The 15,339-nt window shown below is 48.4% G+C and overlaps 1 protein-coding gene across 2 annotated transcripts; it reads right to left on the bottom strand.

The window, feature by feature from the left end:
• Positions 1-5,704: 5,704 nt before the first annotated feature.
• Positions 5,705-7,270, bottom strand: NAT8 (N-acetyltransferase 8 (putative)). 2 transcript variants are annotated; one of them, XM_017876513.1, is made up of 2 exons: positions 7,186-7,270; positions 5,705-6,572 (listed from the first exon to the last, which is right to left on the bottom strand). In XM_017876513.1, the coding sequence occupies exon 2, from the start codon at positions 6,495-6,497 to the stop codon at positions 5,814-5,816; it is 684 nt and encodes a 227-aa protein (XP_017732002.1). In that variant the 5' UTR covers positions 6,498-6,572; positions 7,186-7,270; the 3' UTR covers positions 5,705-5,813. The 2 variants fall into 2 exon arrangements, with proteins under 2 accessions (XP_017732002.1, XP_017731998.1); XM_017876509.1 differs by lacking the exon at positions 7,186-7,270 and adding an exon at positions 6,963-7,115.
• Between the last annotated feature and the right edge of the window lie 8,069 nt (positions 7,271-15,339).

The raw sequence follows: 15,339 nt of genomic DNA, 5'->3' as shown, positions 1-15,339 counted from the left end.
TTTTTTTTTTGAGGAGGCGTCTCGCTCTGTCACCCAAGCTGGAGTGCACTGGCCAGATCTCAGTTCACTGCAAGCTCCGCCTCCCGGGTTCACGCCATTCTCCTGCCTCCGCCTCCCGAGTAGCTGGGACTACAGGCGCCCGCCACCTCGCCCGGCTAGTTTTTTGTATTTTTTAGTAGAGACGGGGTTTCACCATGTTAGCCAGGATGGTCTCGATCTCCTGACCTTGTGATCCGCCCGCCTCAGCCTCCCAAAGTGCTGGGATTACAGGCTTGAGCCACCGCGCCCGGCCTTGAATTTTTAATAGAGACAGGATTTCACTATGTTGGCCAGGCTGGTCTCGAACCTCCTGGCCTCAAGTGATCCGCCAGCCTCGGTCTCCCAAAGCTCTGGGATTACAGGCGTGAGCCACCCGCCTGGCCATAACCATTTCAATTAATAACCTGATCATTACCAAAATATAGAAAACCAATTCAAGGGATGCCTGCAAAAGATATATTGTGCTTTCAGACATCATGCACTCAAGATATGGGAATTACCTGTATGAGTACAAGTAATTGCTTGTATAATGTCACCAGATTAAATTCAACAGGGTTTCTTTTTACTAAATGTGTTATACACGCTTACAACATGCTCTAAGGGGGGCACAAAAACGTCAGTTTCCCAGTGGATTCTGTTCAGGAGCTATGCAAATTTATTAATGAACAAATCTAACTGACCCCTGCTCAAACGCAACTAGGTGGCCCTGTTTTTCAAAACTCCCAAGGGCCTGTATTGGTTCTGTGAATAATCTGTGTATTTCATTCTGCCTTCTCTTTGGCTCAGATCTTGCTATTTGGTCTGGCTCACTTCTGCCTTTCAAATAGTTTCGCCTAAAAATTCTCCTAACAGCTGTTATGATTGGAGGCCAAAATAGTCAATAACTGAAATTAGTACTAGCTTTGAAATAGATAAAGATAAGCTAGTTTCCACTGAGGAAAGATTCCAGTGGGGTTCCTGGGGGCCCACTCTTGGTGGTAGTGGGATACTAATTGTATGGAATCTAAAGCTAATCCATATTTGGGTTCTTGGATTTTATAGCCAATCACACATCCCAGTGTTTCAGACAGGTAGAAGCCCGTCTCCAAAAGGTAGATGTGACCTGGTGCAGTAGCTCATGCATGTAATCCCAGCACTTTGGGAGGCCAAGGCAGGTGGATGGCCTGAGGTCAGGAGTTCGAGACCAGCCTTCCCACCATAGTGAAACCCATCTCTACTAAGTACAAAAAATTAACCAGGCATGGTGGCACATGCCTGTAGTCCCAGCTACTTTGGAGGCTGAGGCAGGGGAATCGCTTGAACCCGGGAGTCAGAGGTTGCAGTGAGCTGAGATCACCCCACTACACTCCAGCCTGGGTGACTGAGCGAGACCCTGTCTCAAGAAAAAAAAAAAAAAACAAGAGGTAGATGTTACAGTTAACGGAGCATCATGCAGCTTCATATCTCCTTTTTACTCAAGCTGGGGCCTGTGTTTGGTGTCGAACAAAATGGAATGCTGCATTTATCTCTCTCCTGATTTTGCTACTACAGAAAGCTTAATGTAAAGGTGGCTGACACTGCTGTTTCCTTAGACTCTGACACCAAATACAATAAAGAAGTCTCTCCAGTGGAAAACATGGTATGTTTACAGGAGCAACTAACAGCCGGTTTGTAGACATCCTAAATGGTGGATAACAAGCTTGGGTTTCCCAAAGGTTTCTAGTCTTTATATGTCTTCTAGTAGGTGTCCAGGTTCGTATGGCTTGTGTTACCAGAGCAACAATGAAAATGGCTACGTCTTTAAATCAGGCCACTTTACAGTGAACTATGGTCCTTAATTGCTATCACATTTCAAACAAGAACTATGACCAATTAAACTTTAATATTATTGAACTGCCTATGTTGCCTGAACTTTGACTTAAGTTGGTTTCATTTATTTCATAAAAACTCTTGTTAAGGAGTGCACCTTGGTATTTTGATATTATTCTCTCGATAGTCATAATAATAGTTCCATAGTGTGCTGCATCATCTCAAGTCTTAAATGTTTTGTATACAGCCATACATTGAGAATTGAATGGTCTCACTTTGACTGGGTCAGTAAGAACATAAAAAATCATTCACCTAGTGTGAAGCTGTGACTTGTGAACTTCATAGTGACACCAATAAAGACTTGTGAACTCCATACTGAGACTAAAGCGACTTGTGAATTCCATACTGAGACCATGTACAATAGTGAGAGAGTGGCATCAATGCCTAAAGTTTTGGTCAATCTCTTTAAATTGAGAGTCTGACAAAAAGAGGGGAATTGATAAATGGAACTAAAATCTGGCCTGAGGAAGCCTTCATGTTCCCCTACTTGAGTTCTTCAGGGTGAACCGTAGCGTAACTAGTAGGTGGGCAGACTAAAAACCTAACTTAGGAGGATGCTTCTTTAGCAGTAGCTGAGTCTCAGCCAATCCCACTGGCACTAGCCACTCACAAGCAGCCGACTGCTCGAATCATACTCAGATAAGGCAAACACCAAGCTGTGTTTGGAGCAAGCCCCCCAAAATCTGGCCATAAACTGGCCCCAAAACTGGCCATAAACAAAATCTCTGCAGTACTGTAACATGTTCATAATGGCCCTAACGTCCGTGCTAGAAGGTTGTGGGTTTACGGAAATGAGGGCAAGGAACACCTGGCCCGCCCAGCGGGGGAAACCACTTAAAGGCATTCTTAAGCCACAAACAATAGCATGAGCGATCTGTGCTTTCAGGACATGCTCCTGCTGCAGTTAACTAGCCCAACCTATTCCTTTAATTTGGCCCATCCCTTCATTTCCCATAAGGGATACTTTCAGTTAATTTAATATCTATAGAAACAATGCTAATGACTGGTTTGCTGTTAATAAATATGCGGGTAAATCTCTCTTTGGGGCTCTCAGCTCTGAAGGCTGTGAGACCCCTGATTTCCCACTTCACACCTCTATATTTCTATATTTGTGTGTGTGTGCCTTTAATTCTTCTAGCGCCACTGGGTTAGAGTCTCCCTGACCGAGCTGGTCCCGGCAAAGCTGTAACCAATCTTACCGTTTCTGTACCTCACTTACATTTTCTGTATGTCACTTTCCTTTTACTGTCCACAAATTTGCTTTGACAACACAGCATCCCTGGTGTCTGTCTATATCTGCTGTGATTCTGAGGACTGCCTGATTTACAAATCATTTATTTTTCTTGCTCAGTTAAACTCTGTTAAATTTAATTTGTCAATGTATTTCTTTTAACAGAACTTATAATTAAAATGGGAAGAGGGTGTAAATATTTAGAACACTTGCAGCTTGGCCATGTGGTAGACAAGGAGGAATCCAAGCAGCTGCTGAGCAACTACTTGCTAGAGACATTACATGTCTAAAAGGGAGCCAGTTGCTAATATTCAAGACAGTGGGAAAAGGCCTCAGAGGCATTTTAGAAGGCCCCTTCTATCACAGGCCCACAGGTCTAGGAGGACTAAATGGTTTCAGAGACCAAGCACAGGGCACCATTGCCCTATGTCATCTCAGGATGCTATTGCCCACATCCCAGCTTCTCCAGTTCCAGCCTTGGCTCAAAGGGCCCCAGGTGAAGCTCAGACCACTGCTTTGGAGGGTACAATACCTAAGCCTTGGCAGCTTCCATATGGTTTTCTTTTTTCTTTTTTTGAGACAGAGTCTTGCCCTGTCTCCCAGGCTGGAATGCAATGGTACAATCTCGGCTCACTGCAACCTCTGCTTCCAGGGTTCAAGTGATTCTCCTGCCTCAGTATCCCAAGTAGCTGGGATTGCAGGCATGTGCCACCATGCCCAGCTAATTTTCTATTTTTAGTAGAGATGGGGTTTCACAATGTTGGTCAGGCTGGTCTGAAACTCCTGACCTCAGGTGATCTACCTGCCTCAGCCTCCCAAAGTACTAGAATTACAGATGTGAGCCACCATGCCCAACCTTCCATATGGTTTTAGATCTGCAGGCTTGCAGAATGCAAGTGTGAAGGAGGCTTGGGAACTTCCACCTAGATTTCTGAGGATGTATCGAAAAGCCTAGGTGCCCAGGCAGAAGCCTGCCACAGGGCAGAGATCCCACAGAGAGCCTCTACTAGGGCAAAGCCATGGGAAAATATAGGGTTGAAACCCCCATACAGGGTTCCCATGGGGACATTGCCTAGTGGAGCTGTGGGAATGGGGCCAATGCCCTCCAGACACCAGAAAGGTAGAGTCACCATCATCTTGCAACCTCAGCATGGAAGACCCACAGGCATTCAATCCCAACCTGTGAGAGCAGCGACGTTGGCTGCACCCAGCAAAGCAATAGACACAGGGCTGCTCAAGGCCTTGAAAGCCCACTCCTCTCACCAGTATGGAGTTAAGGAAGATTATTTTGGAACTTTCAGATTTAATGTTTGCCCTGCTGGATTTCAGACTTGTGGGGGGTCCTGTTGCCTTTTTCTTTTGGCCAATTTTTCCCTTTTGGAATGAGAATGTCTACCCAATACCTGTAACACAATTGTATCTTGGAAGTATGTAACTTGTTTTTGATATAACAGCCTCATAGGTAGAAGGAATTTGCCTTGAGGCGTAGATGAAATTGTGGATTCTGGACTTTTGAGATGATGCTGGAACAAGGTGAGACTTTGGAGAACTATTAGGAAGGGATGGTTGCATTTTGCAATGTGAGATGACATGAGATTTGGGGGTAAGGGGCACACTGATATAGTTCAGATGTTTGTTCTCTCCAAATCGTATGTTGAAATATGACCCCCAAAGTTAGAGGTGGGGCCTAGTGGGAGGTGTTTTGGTCATAGGGGTGGATTCCTCATGAATGGCTTGGTGCTCTGTCCATGGTAATGAATGAGTTCTGGCTCTATTAGTTCACATGTAAGCTGGCTGCTTGAAAGCACCTGGCTTCTCTCTTGCTTGCTTACTTGCCGTGTGACACACCTGCTCCCCCTTCAGCTTCCACCATGAGTATAAGATTCCTGAGGCCCTCACCAGAAGCAGATGCCTGCACTATGCTTTTTGTACAGCCTGCAAAACCATGAACCAAATAAACCTGTTTTCCTTATAAGTTACCCAGTCTCAGGTATTCTGTTATGATCAGGTATACTATTTCCAGGTCTAGCCCATAGTAAATCCCACACTCCCCTCGGAGACCACCTTCTTCCCTCTGCAGAGACCCTGGAGTTAGAGTGGATTGGTTGTGTCTCTGGCCCCAATTCTTCTTCCAAGGCTGCATTCCACTCTTTTGCTATGTGACTTTGCAGCCCTTCTCACTGCAGAGGCAGGTTCCTCTCTCACCAAGTTTGGCGAAGATGTAACACATGCAGGGATTTGAAAACATATTTGTTTGTTTCTGCTTTTGTTTTTGCTTCTCTGCAATTTCCTTGAAACCATGCCTGAGCTAGCCTGTGGGAAAAAGAAAAAGCACCATTGACCTAGTCTTTCAGCCAATCCCACTGCATTTGTACAACGCAATCTGAGACCAGAGGAAATGCCCAGCCAAGCTCGGCCAAAATTGCTGACTCATGAGCTAAATAAATATTTATTTCATTTTATGGTTGTTCTTATGCAACATTATCCTGGCACTAGAAAAACAAAACAGATGGGACTCAAAAAGACTGAATGAAGCAGAAACCCAGAAGCTACCCCACAAGCACTCACCTGGGACTCAGATGGGGCTGGACAATAAGCTTATTTTGCATTGAAAGGTCATTGCAGTGAAAGGTTGGGGATTGCTTGCTGTTACAGCTGAATGGATTCTATTCTGACCAATACACAAGGAAAGAGATCACAGACCCCCTGCCTGAGAAGAAGGGAGGCAGTAGATGAAATGAATTGTAGTAAGAGCCACTAGCCTGGCCCACACGCAGAAGAAGGACTGGCCCGTCTTCTGGAAGCCCATGCTCTGGTAGAGGGACAAGGCAGTGAGTTGGATGTTGCTGGTGTCCAGGACAACTTCACTGCAGTTCTGGTCCCGGGCAAACTGGAGGACAGTCCTGACGAGGGCTTTTGCTATCCCCTGACCACGGTGCTCACTGTCCACAGAGAGATGAAACAGCTGCAACCGCTTCTCCTTCAAGGTGGGATCATCAACGGGCAGAGCTCCTACCATGCCCACCACCTTCTCTTCAGACTCAGCCACCCAGAAGCAGGAGTCACGCTCACTCAGGTAGGATTTGGTGATGTCAGACATGTCTGTGCGCAATACTGTGTCTACATACTCCTTCCAGGGTTTTTTGGCAAGGAACCACAGGGCAGGGAGGAGGCTGAGGCTGAACATAAGGGCCAGAAGCCAGGAGCCAGAGACCAGGAGTAGGGCGAGGGGCCCCCCAAGTAAGAGTATGAGGGTTCGAGGCAGTTTCAGCAATTGCCAGAAGGTGGCTGGGATGTGCTCGGCCATCCCCTGGGAGAGCAAGCCCACGACCCACTTGCGGTCGTTCTCCTGGTATTTGCGGATGTGATAAGGAGCCATGGACAGACTTCTGTGTCTGAAATCTCTAAGTCCAGGAGTCAGAGCTAGGCTTCCCTGCACGCCTTCGTGCCAGGCCTGGGGAAGAGAGAGAAAATCATGTGAGTGCCTGCATGTCTCCCAGCCTTGCAGAAACAGGGAGACCTGCTCAAGGGTGTGTTTTTCCACTTTTGCCCATGAGGAAGCAGGCCTCTGCCACTGAGAGAACGTAGGGTCAGAAAGACCTACACTGGAATCTGGTTCCATCCCTTTCTAACTGTGTGACCTTGGGCATGTCACTTAACCTCTCTGAGCCTCCATTTCTTCATCTATAGAACAGGGGAGAAGAAAACCTGCCTTCTAGAGTTGTTTTGAAGATTGAATAAAATACATTCTATAAAGCCCTGATAGATGAACCACCCACTACTCTTCCATCTGTTTCCTTTTTCTGGCTCTCTCAGCTTCTTGGTGCATTGAGAGGGCACCTACCTCAGGCAGGTCACACGTCCAGAGCTTTGGTCCTTCTCCAGGGACCATACATCACAGAAATCCTGTGTCCAACACAAGTTTCAGGAAAGGCTCCCTCCAGCATTACTGTAAGTTTTTAAGTTGCTGAGGTGGCGTAAGAGTCAAGCACAAAAAAACAGCCCAGCCTGCAGATCCCAAAGAAGGTGCATGCTCAGAGCACTGTCCTTCCACCCAGTCCTCTCACCTGTCACCACAAGAGCCGGGAGTGTCCAGGGAGCTTCAGCTCTCAGCCGCTCACTGGCATCCAGGAGATACTGTCCGGGGCTTGCCTACCCCTGCACAGCAGGCTGCCTGCCTCATTGGTTGGCTCCTGAATGTTTGGTAATCATAAACCCTAGGGTCAAAGAGCTGGACCGTAACACAGCAGGGAGCCCAGTGTGCATTCTCCTTTGTGGTCAAAGGGAATGACCTGGAAGGGGAGACTAAAGGTCTGGGATCGCCTGGGGTCCTTGCCGTCTGGGATCGCCTGGTCTCTTGGCTGTTCAGGCCCCGAGCATCTCTCTGCCACCTGGCACACTTGGTACTCTCTGAGATCCACCCTGGTCCCTGTACACATATACCGCGAGCCTGAGAACTGTGCCATTCACCCTGTACTCAGTCACCACTGAGCAGAAGCCGAGTCCCCAGGCTTGGCAAGAAGGCCCTTCCCAGCCAAGCTTCTCCGCAGTGAGGTTTCCCTGGTCCACGAAGCATTGATAGTTGGCAGTTCCTTGCACTCGCCTCACCAACCCCCACCTCCACCCATTCATTGATTCAGTCAACAGTTACGTGCGATGCACTTCCTCTGTCTGGGGGTCATTTCAGCCATGAGCAAGGTTGACATTTAGATGACAAGCATGGCTGTGTGTGGCTGGTGTGTGTTCTGGCTGTTGGTCAGAGGCTGTGCCATGCCCATTGTTAAATATTTTGCACTGCAGATGTTGGGGAGGCCCAAATTCATGCTCTTGTACCCGACGTGGAGCTGATGCCAAACACTGACACATGGGGGCTTGGAGACAGAGAAAGTTTTATTCAATTTGGCCAAAGCAAGAAGGCAGGAGAGCAAGATCTCTCAAATTCACTTCAACAAAGAAGCAGCAGCAGAATGTTTTTATGCAGCTAGAGAGTGAGGAAGGGGGAATTCAGGCGGATTGAGAGGAAAAGTCTGTGTTTCCTCAATCTCAGATAACACCTTGAGCAACCAGACTTCTGGGTGTCAGCAGCTGGTCACAGTGTCCTTCAAGGCATTCATTCCTTCTGCAAACTTTTCCTGACCCTGAAGGCATGTCTTCCTGCTGGGCAAAGAAACAGTACATGAGCAGTTTATCATTATATTGTGGGAACAAGGAATATTGGACCAAAAGCAAGTGGTTAACATATGCAAGCCAGCAAGGGTCTGATCAGAAGGCCCTAAAACATGCTGGGGTGCTGAAATCTCAAGGGGCCCGATTATAAGGATGAAATGTACACAAGATAGGCAAAAGCAAAACTTAATAGTAAAAGCCTGTTTCCACACCAAATTACATACTATTGAAGGGAAAGTTCCTTTCCAAAGATTAGCTAACCTATTGATGATCAGCCACGCTAGGCCCGTCATCTAGGTTAGGTAGTTTGGACTCCATTCCAAGAGCAATGGGAGGACATTGATATGCACGGAGGGGAGGAGGGGTGTGTGTGTGTGTGTGTGTGTGTGTGTGTGTGTGTGTGTGGTGTGTGTGCGTGCACATCATTCTGGCTGCAGGTGGACAATGGATCTGAGGAGGTAGGAATGGAAGCAGCTACCCCTTATGGCTCACTCAGCATCCAGGCAGGAGCAGGGCCCCCAGTACAGGGATGTGGGTGCTCACTGTACAAGAGCAGCTGGCCCAGAGGGGCTGGTGGGAGCTAAAATCGGGCCTCCCTCTGATTGCCAAGCCATGAGCCATGGCACGAAGCTCAGACTGGCCAGAGGAAAAGGCAACCTTTTCTTATTTGCTCAAAGGCATTGCTTGCCTGCTAAACTCTGCATCCAGGGGGCTGCATGGCTTGAGGCTGTGCATACCTCTGGATTCATAAAGAAGCTGCCTGGGCTAGCAGATGCCCATGCGACAGCAGTGGCTTCACCAGAGGGAAGAAGTCAAGAATGTGAGACATGAGCCACAGGGAGGTGCATTTGGGGGCAGAAATGGCAGGAGTTGGAATTATTCACACAGGGATGAGGATGAGGAAGGGCTCAGAGACAACAGCCAGGTTTCTGGTAGGGGCATTCAGGAAAACACTGGAGAGAGCCCAGATTTGGAAAAGTCAAGGCTTCCCCTAAAGGTGCTGCCCTGCAGCCTTCTTCAGCAGAAACCAGAAGCTGGGAGCCAGCAGCGGGGACTTGGGGCTAGTGGGTGGAGGCTGCTGAGATTCCAGGTCTTTGGCACCCAACACCACTTCCAAGGAAAAGTCTAAGGAGCATCAAGTCTGGGCAGTAAGTCCATGGCTCATCTTTAGAGTGTTCTCAGAACATTTCAGTGTCAAGCAAGAGTTGGCCTAGGAATCACAAGAGGTAAGCAGCTGCTCCAAAGCACCACTGAGTACTGCTAGTGTGAGTCTGACCAATACTCAGAGTCAGAAACCTGCCAGTCACATGGAGGGGGAGAGGTTTGTGCTCTGTCCCTGTGTGCTATCTCTCCCTCCATGCTTGCTGGTGGCTGTGGCTTCCTCAAAACACAACCACCTCAGTTGATATTCATGCATCTCTTGCTCCCAGGATTTAGTGTAACTTCTGCATTTGTGTAGCTTTCCTGATAGAAGCCTGGACTTTCCTTGTCAGACCTGAAAGAGTGATTTATTCATTCAACAAACAGTGGCCGAGGGTGTGTGGTGTGCCGGACCTGGACTTGGCATGAAGGCACCAGATGTCAGAAGCGAGGCTGCTGCCCAGGAGGACACACCTGATGGGGCTCTGGGAACAGGATGATGGTGGAGACATCACATCCAGAATCACTTTGTTAGGATGATGAACTTGACAGGACTTTTATGTTGCACTTGTTGAAAAGCCACCTAAAACTGCCATAAGTAAGAGAGGTGATCTAATGGCCCATGAAACTGCCAACTCCAGGAAGACAGGCAGGGTGACCTGAAAGTAGGTTTGACGTGTTGGTTTTTCTGCCATTCTGTGCGTGGCATCAGCTTCCTCCCAAGACTGACACTGCATAGGACATTAGGTGTTTGCCAGCCCAGTCGAAGCTGTTTGCTTCCTTGCTCACCACCAGCAGAAAGGTGGGGTCTATGCCCCGCATTCTGGGTGACAGAGAAGGTTTACGTGGGGACTCAGTCACACATTCTGGAGACTGTACATTTCATAGCAGAATCCAGGTTATATGAAAGGAGTCCTGGCCCAAGGATACCAGCACCCCATAGAGATGGAGAACCCCAGGGAGCACAGGGGCTGAGGGGCTGAGTGACAGGGAGCACTGCCCACAGAGGGGGTACCCTGCAGTCAGGAAGGGTAGGAAACGGGTGCAGATCGGCAGCCGACAGAGGCCCACCCAGGTGAGCACAGGTAGAGTTGCTGGTGAGGTGAAGAGTGTGCTGGTTGGGAGGGGAGGGCTGGGCACCAGTAGCCGGTTTGGGAAACCAAAGCTGGTAAAGGGTGTGCCAAGCCCTGCGGTGGGGCCTGTTAACAAAAACACCAAATTGTTAAATGATCTGAAAGAGGTATTTTCTGAGCCAATATGAGTGACCATGGCCTGGGGATCTCAAGAGATCCTGAAAACGTGTGCCGGGGCAGTCGTTTTCTACATTTGAGGGGACAGGAATTGGAGTAACGTCATAAATCCATCCATGGAAGGTGTACATTGACTTGGTCTAACAAGGTGGGATCTCGTGAAATGGCAGGGGGCATTATAGGTCACAGGTGGATTCAAAGATTTTCCAATTGCCAATTGGTTGAAAGAGTTCAGCTTTGTCTAAAGACAGAAAGTTGGTACAAAGGAATGCTTCAGTTCAGAGAAAGGGTCTGCCTCTGCCATGTGATGCTGTCCCAGAGTCAGGTAGGAAAGTCAACCACAATATCCTGGGTCAATTTAAAACCCATCGAAGGAGACTCTGTGGTTTCTAGGGTGTGTGTTAATTCTTGCCTTGCAAGGCCTTAAGTCTTCATTTTCAATTCCTAAATAAAGGGATGAGTCCTGGAGCTTCTGGAAGCTGGCCTGGAGCTGAGCACTTGCTGCAGACAATGCCCGAAGTGCAAACCCAAAGGCGCGTGGATCTGGGCTGTATGTGAAAGCTTTCATGTTCAGGTCTTACTTTGCAACAGTGAGGGGTGACCAGGGAAGCCTACATGAGGGGTGGGGGCCAACCAGCAGCCCAGCCTGGGAAACTGCCTTAACCACATCTCACCTCACTTCCTCAGAGTTAAGGTTTTCTTGAAGGGAACATGCAGATTTATACAAAATACTAACAAGCTGAGATTTTAATTTTTTGAGCAATAAGGAAAAACAGAAATTTTCACTCCAAGCACACCATGTTAAGCTCGGCCAAACTGGTGGCACATCTCAGGAGTCATGGGGCAATGCTCTCAGAAACAGTGTTAGGGCAAAAAGCAAAAGCAAAAAAAAAAAAAAAAAAAAAAAAAAAAGACAGTGAAGAGGCTTAATTCTTCTTGTTAAGGGAAGAGGTGTCCTCTGTCACTTTTCTTAGAGCATTTTCTTTGGAAAACTTGTCATTTTAAATCCTTCCTCTGCCCCTTTGAGGGACATGCAAAGCTTTTTGACAGCTAAATAAGCCTCTTGCCAGTTTTGCAAGGTCTATGTCCCTGAAGGACCTGGGAGCCCAGTCTTTGAAACGTTATCATCAGAGCAGCCAGGGCCCTATCTCCCAGTCTGCATGGGAGGGCGGGAACCTAACTTTTGCCCTATGTGATAAATCAACTTCTATCATAAAGATAAGGGTTGTTTTTCCTTTATATGAAGTAAAATAGCAGACACAGGTTGTTGAATGAATTGAGGTTGAATCTCTGATGAACTCGGTGTGACCAAAAGTGCTGTGCAGTCCCCTGACCTAAGGACTAGGCATGGCTTCTCTTGAGAACGTGTGCAATGGTTTGGACCCACTGGCTAGATTAGCGGTGAGATTTTTTTCTGTCTTTACAGCGTCTTAGCGGATCATTGCCTGTGTTGCACATCTCACTCTGGGTTAATGCTTTTTCAAGGATAAAAATGTTGTTCTTTCTCTTCTTCCTCTGCAGAGAGGCTTGCTGGGATGGGAGAAGATTTTATTTGTAATTCCATTTCTCCATGACCAGAGGATGGGCTCTGGGGGTCAGGCAGCTGGGAAGAAGTTTAGAACCCACGCCTAGGCCTTCCCCAAGGCTCATGCACTCAATTCAGCAGTATCAGAAACACTACCTGGAAGACCCCATACTGTCTGGAAAGAGGAATTCATTTTCTTTCATTGTTGACACTCCTGGGTGAGTGTGTGTGGTGGTTACCCATACCCTAGTTCCACCCTGTGCCCCTCCTTCACCTCAGGGGGCTCCAGGAGGCCTGGCCCTCCTAGCCCAAAGCACCCCCAAGGGAGACTGGGGGTTGGGGGTCCCACCAGGGTGCCAGGTGTTGGTCAAGGTGAATGTGACCTAGAAGGAAGGAGATGGAGCCCTCTCCTGGGAACTAGACAGGGACAGGGATGGGGTGGGGGTGCCCGAGAAGCCATGGCTCTGGACTGGGGCTGCCAACCTGCCCAGGCAGCTGGGACTGACTCCTTGAGGTTGCATTTCTGACTCCCCGTCCCACATGCAGGCTCTTGGCCCACTAGAGGCCTAGAGGCAATGGCAGGTTCACTGTGGGCAGGGTTGGGGGCATGGGGTGCCCTGGGGAGCTGGGGGTGTCCTGTGGAGCAGTGGTATGGGTCCCACCCTGGCCACCCCATCTGCCCAGGCTCCACATGTGCCCCCTGCTCCCCCTGGAAAGACCCTTCTCTGTCCCGCTGGTGCACCCCTCCCCTCAACTGGGCCTCCACCAGGGAGAAGGGCCCGAGTTCTGCCGAGGCGTCCCTCTGAGTGACCACCCACACCTGAGCCATCAGTCAGGTCCCTGCAAGGGAGCTGCCCCTGGGCCTGTGCTCCCCCGCCCCTGGCTGGCTGCACTTGGGCTCCAGATACACGTCCCCCGGCCAGACCCCATTGCTTGGTTAGGCCCTTCTCGCCACCCTTCAGTTCTTCTCCCTAGGGAATAGTATCATCACCAACTTCTCATATCCTGTCACTGTCCACCAGGAGAGCAGGGGCGGAGGACCCCGCTTGTGCATAACTGGTCCCAGGCAGCCGACCTGGGGCTTCACGGCTCTTGTTGCCGCTAGAATTCGGGCCAAGGCTGGTGGCACACACAGGTGTGTTCCTGCTGTCAGGGGAACACCAGACAAGGCTGTTTGGCCTTGGGCTGATCTTTAGCCCTGGACCACCCAGCCCCAGGTACTTTAGGCCAATCTGCTGATAAGGCCATAAGTGCCTGATAACCAATCAGCAGGGTACCCTCCCGGCAGCCTCAAGGGTGACTGGGTTTCTACCACACCCTAATGCCAGGCCTTCCTCTCAGCCAGTTCTACCCAGAATACCTTATTTCACAATGTACTTCACCGCTAGCCCACCTGGCCATTCCCTATCCCCATAGCTGGCTCTGAGTTTTCTTGTTACCTTCTAACCTGCTCTAAATGCTAAGGATATGCATCCGTTGTTGATTTCTATTTAATAGGCTCTGCAAGCAGGGATCTTTGGTTCTTCGGTTCACTCATGTATGTTAAATGCCCAGAACAAGCCTGGCAGGTAGTAGGTGCTCAATAAGTGCATGTTGAGTGAGTGAACAATAGACAGTTTGTGTATTCCCAGTAGGGCAGGAACAGGGAAGAGAAACATTTTATTGGGAAGCTAACAAAGCTTAGGCTTCAAAGTTCCTCTTTCCCCTGCACCAGCCCCTTACAAAAAACAAAAAACCTTCTGTGGTTTTATAATTTTATATTTTGAAAACAGGCTCCGAAACGTATTTGTCTCAGGCTCCAGAAAACCTGGATCTTCCTTGAGGGTCATGCTGCCTACTGGGTGAAATATAGATTTTAAGGTCAAACAGAGCTGGGTTCAAATCCTAGCTCTGCCTCCTGCAGGTGTCTTAACCTCTCTGACCCCCCTCTCCTAATTTGTACAAGGGGAGTGATATCTACACATGTGTAAGACTCAACAGGGTGGGAAGGGCATGTTTGCAGTAATGACTGATTGTATCTAACCTGAATATTAATATATGCATTCCACAGTTTCTTTTGTATGTATCCATTATAACATAATTTTAAAAACTGATGACAAGATCTGGTTTTCAAAACCTTTCTTTATTCTTTGTGGAATAAAGTTCATGGTACAAATATCGACAGAGTCGAAGGCTTCTGTGGTGGGTCAAGTGAGATGGGGCCTGGGAAGTGACTGATATTGACCACAGGATGCAGCAACATGGGGTTGACTGATGACCTTGACAGGAGCAGCATTGGTTCAGTTCTCCCCAAAGACCTCCTGACAGGGGAAGGTTTCACAGGAGAGGAACTGGAGCTGAGTGCAGAGGACACTGTGGAGCAGTTTTTCCACAAAGTGAAACAGGGAGATGCCTGGCAGCTGCGGAGGAAGGTGCAGTCAAAAAGGTTTGTTACAGAACTACTGTTTGACTCAGCAATCCCATTACTAGGTATACATCCAGAGAAATATAAATCATCCTACCATAGAGATGCATGTGAATGTTCACTGCAGAAGTATTCATAACAGCAAAGACGTGCAATCAACCTAAAGGTCCATTAATGACAGAGTGGATAAAGAAAATGTGGTACATATACACCATGGAATACTATGCAGCCATTAAAAAGAACAAGATCATGTGTTTGCAGGAACATGGATGGAGCTGGAGGCTCTTATCTTTACCAAACTAACACAGGAACAGAAACCAGATTGGGTGCGGTGGCTCACGCCTGTAATCCCAGCACTTTGGGAGGCCGAAGCGGGCAGATCACCTGAGGTCAGGAGTTCATGACCAGCCTGACCAACATGGAGAAACCCCGACTCTACTAAAAATACAAAAAAAATTGGCCAGACTTGGTGGCGCATGCCTGTAATCCCAGCTACTTACGAAGCTGAGGCAGGAGAATCACTTGAACCCAGGAGGCAGAAGTTGCGGTGAGCCGAGATCACACCATTGCACTCCAGCCTGGGCAACAAAAGTGAAACTCTGTCTCAAAAAGGGAAAAAAAAAATCAAACACCACGTGTTCTCACTCATAAGTGGGAGCTAAATGATGAGAACTTATGAATACAAAGAAGGAAACAACAGACACTGGGGCCTTCTTCAGGATGGAGAGTGGTAGGA

The sequence above is a fragment of the Rhinopithecus bieti genome, unplaced genomic scaffold (genome assembly GCF_001698545.2).
Source record: "Rhinopithecus bieti isolate Rb0 unplaced genomic scaffold, ASM169854v2 scaffold_1058, whole genome shotgun sequence".
In the NCBI taxonomy this organism is placed as follows: domain Eukaryota; kingdom Metazoa; phylum Chordata; class Mammalia; order Primates; family Cercopithecidae; genus Rhinopithecus; species Rhinopithecus bieti.
The sequence above is the reverse complement of the archived record's forward strand: the minus strand, read 5'-3'. Positions and strand labels throughout refer to the sequence as shown.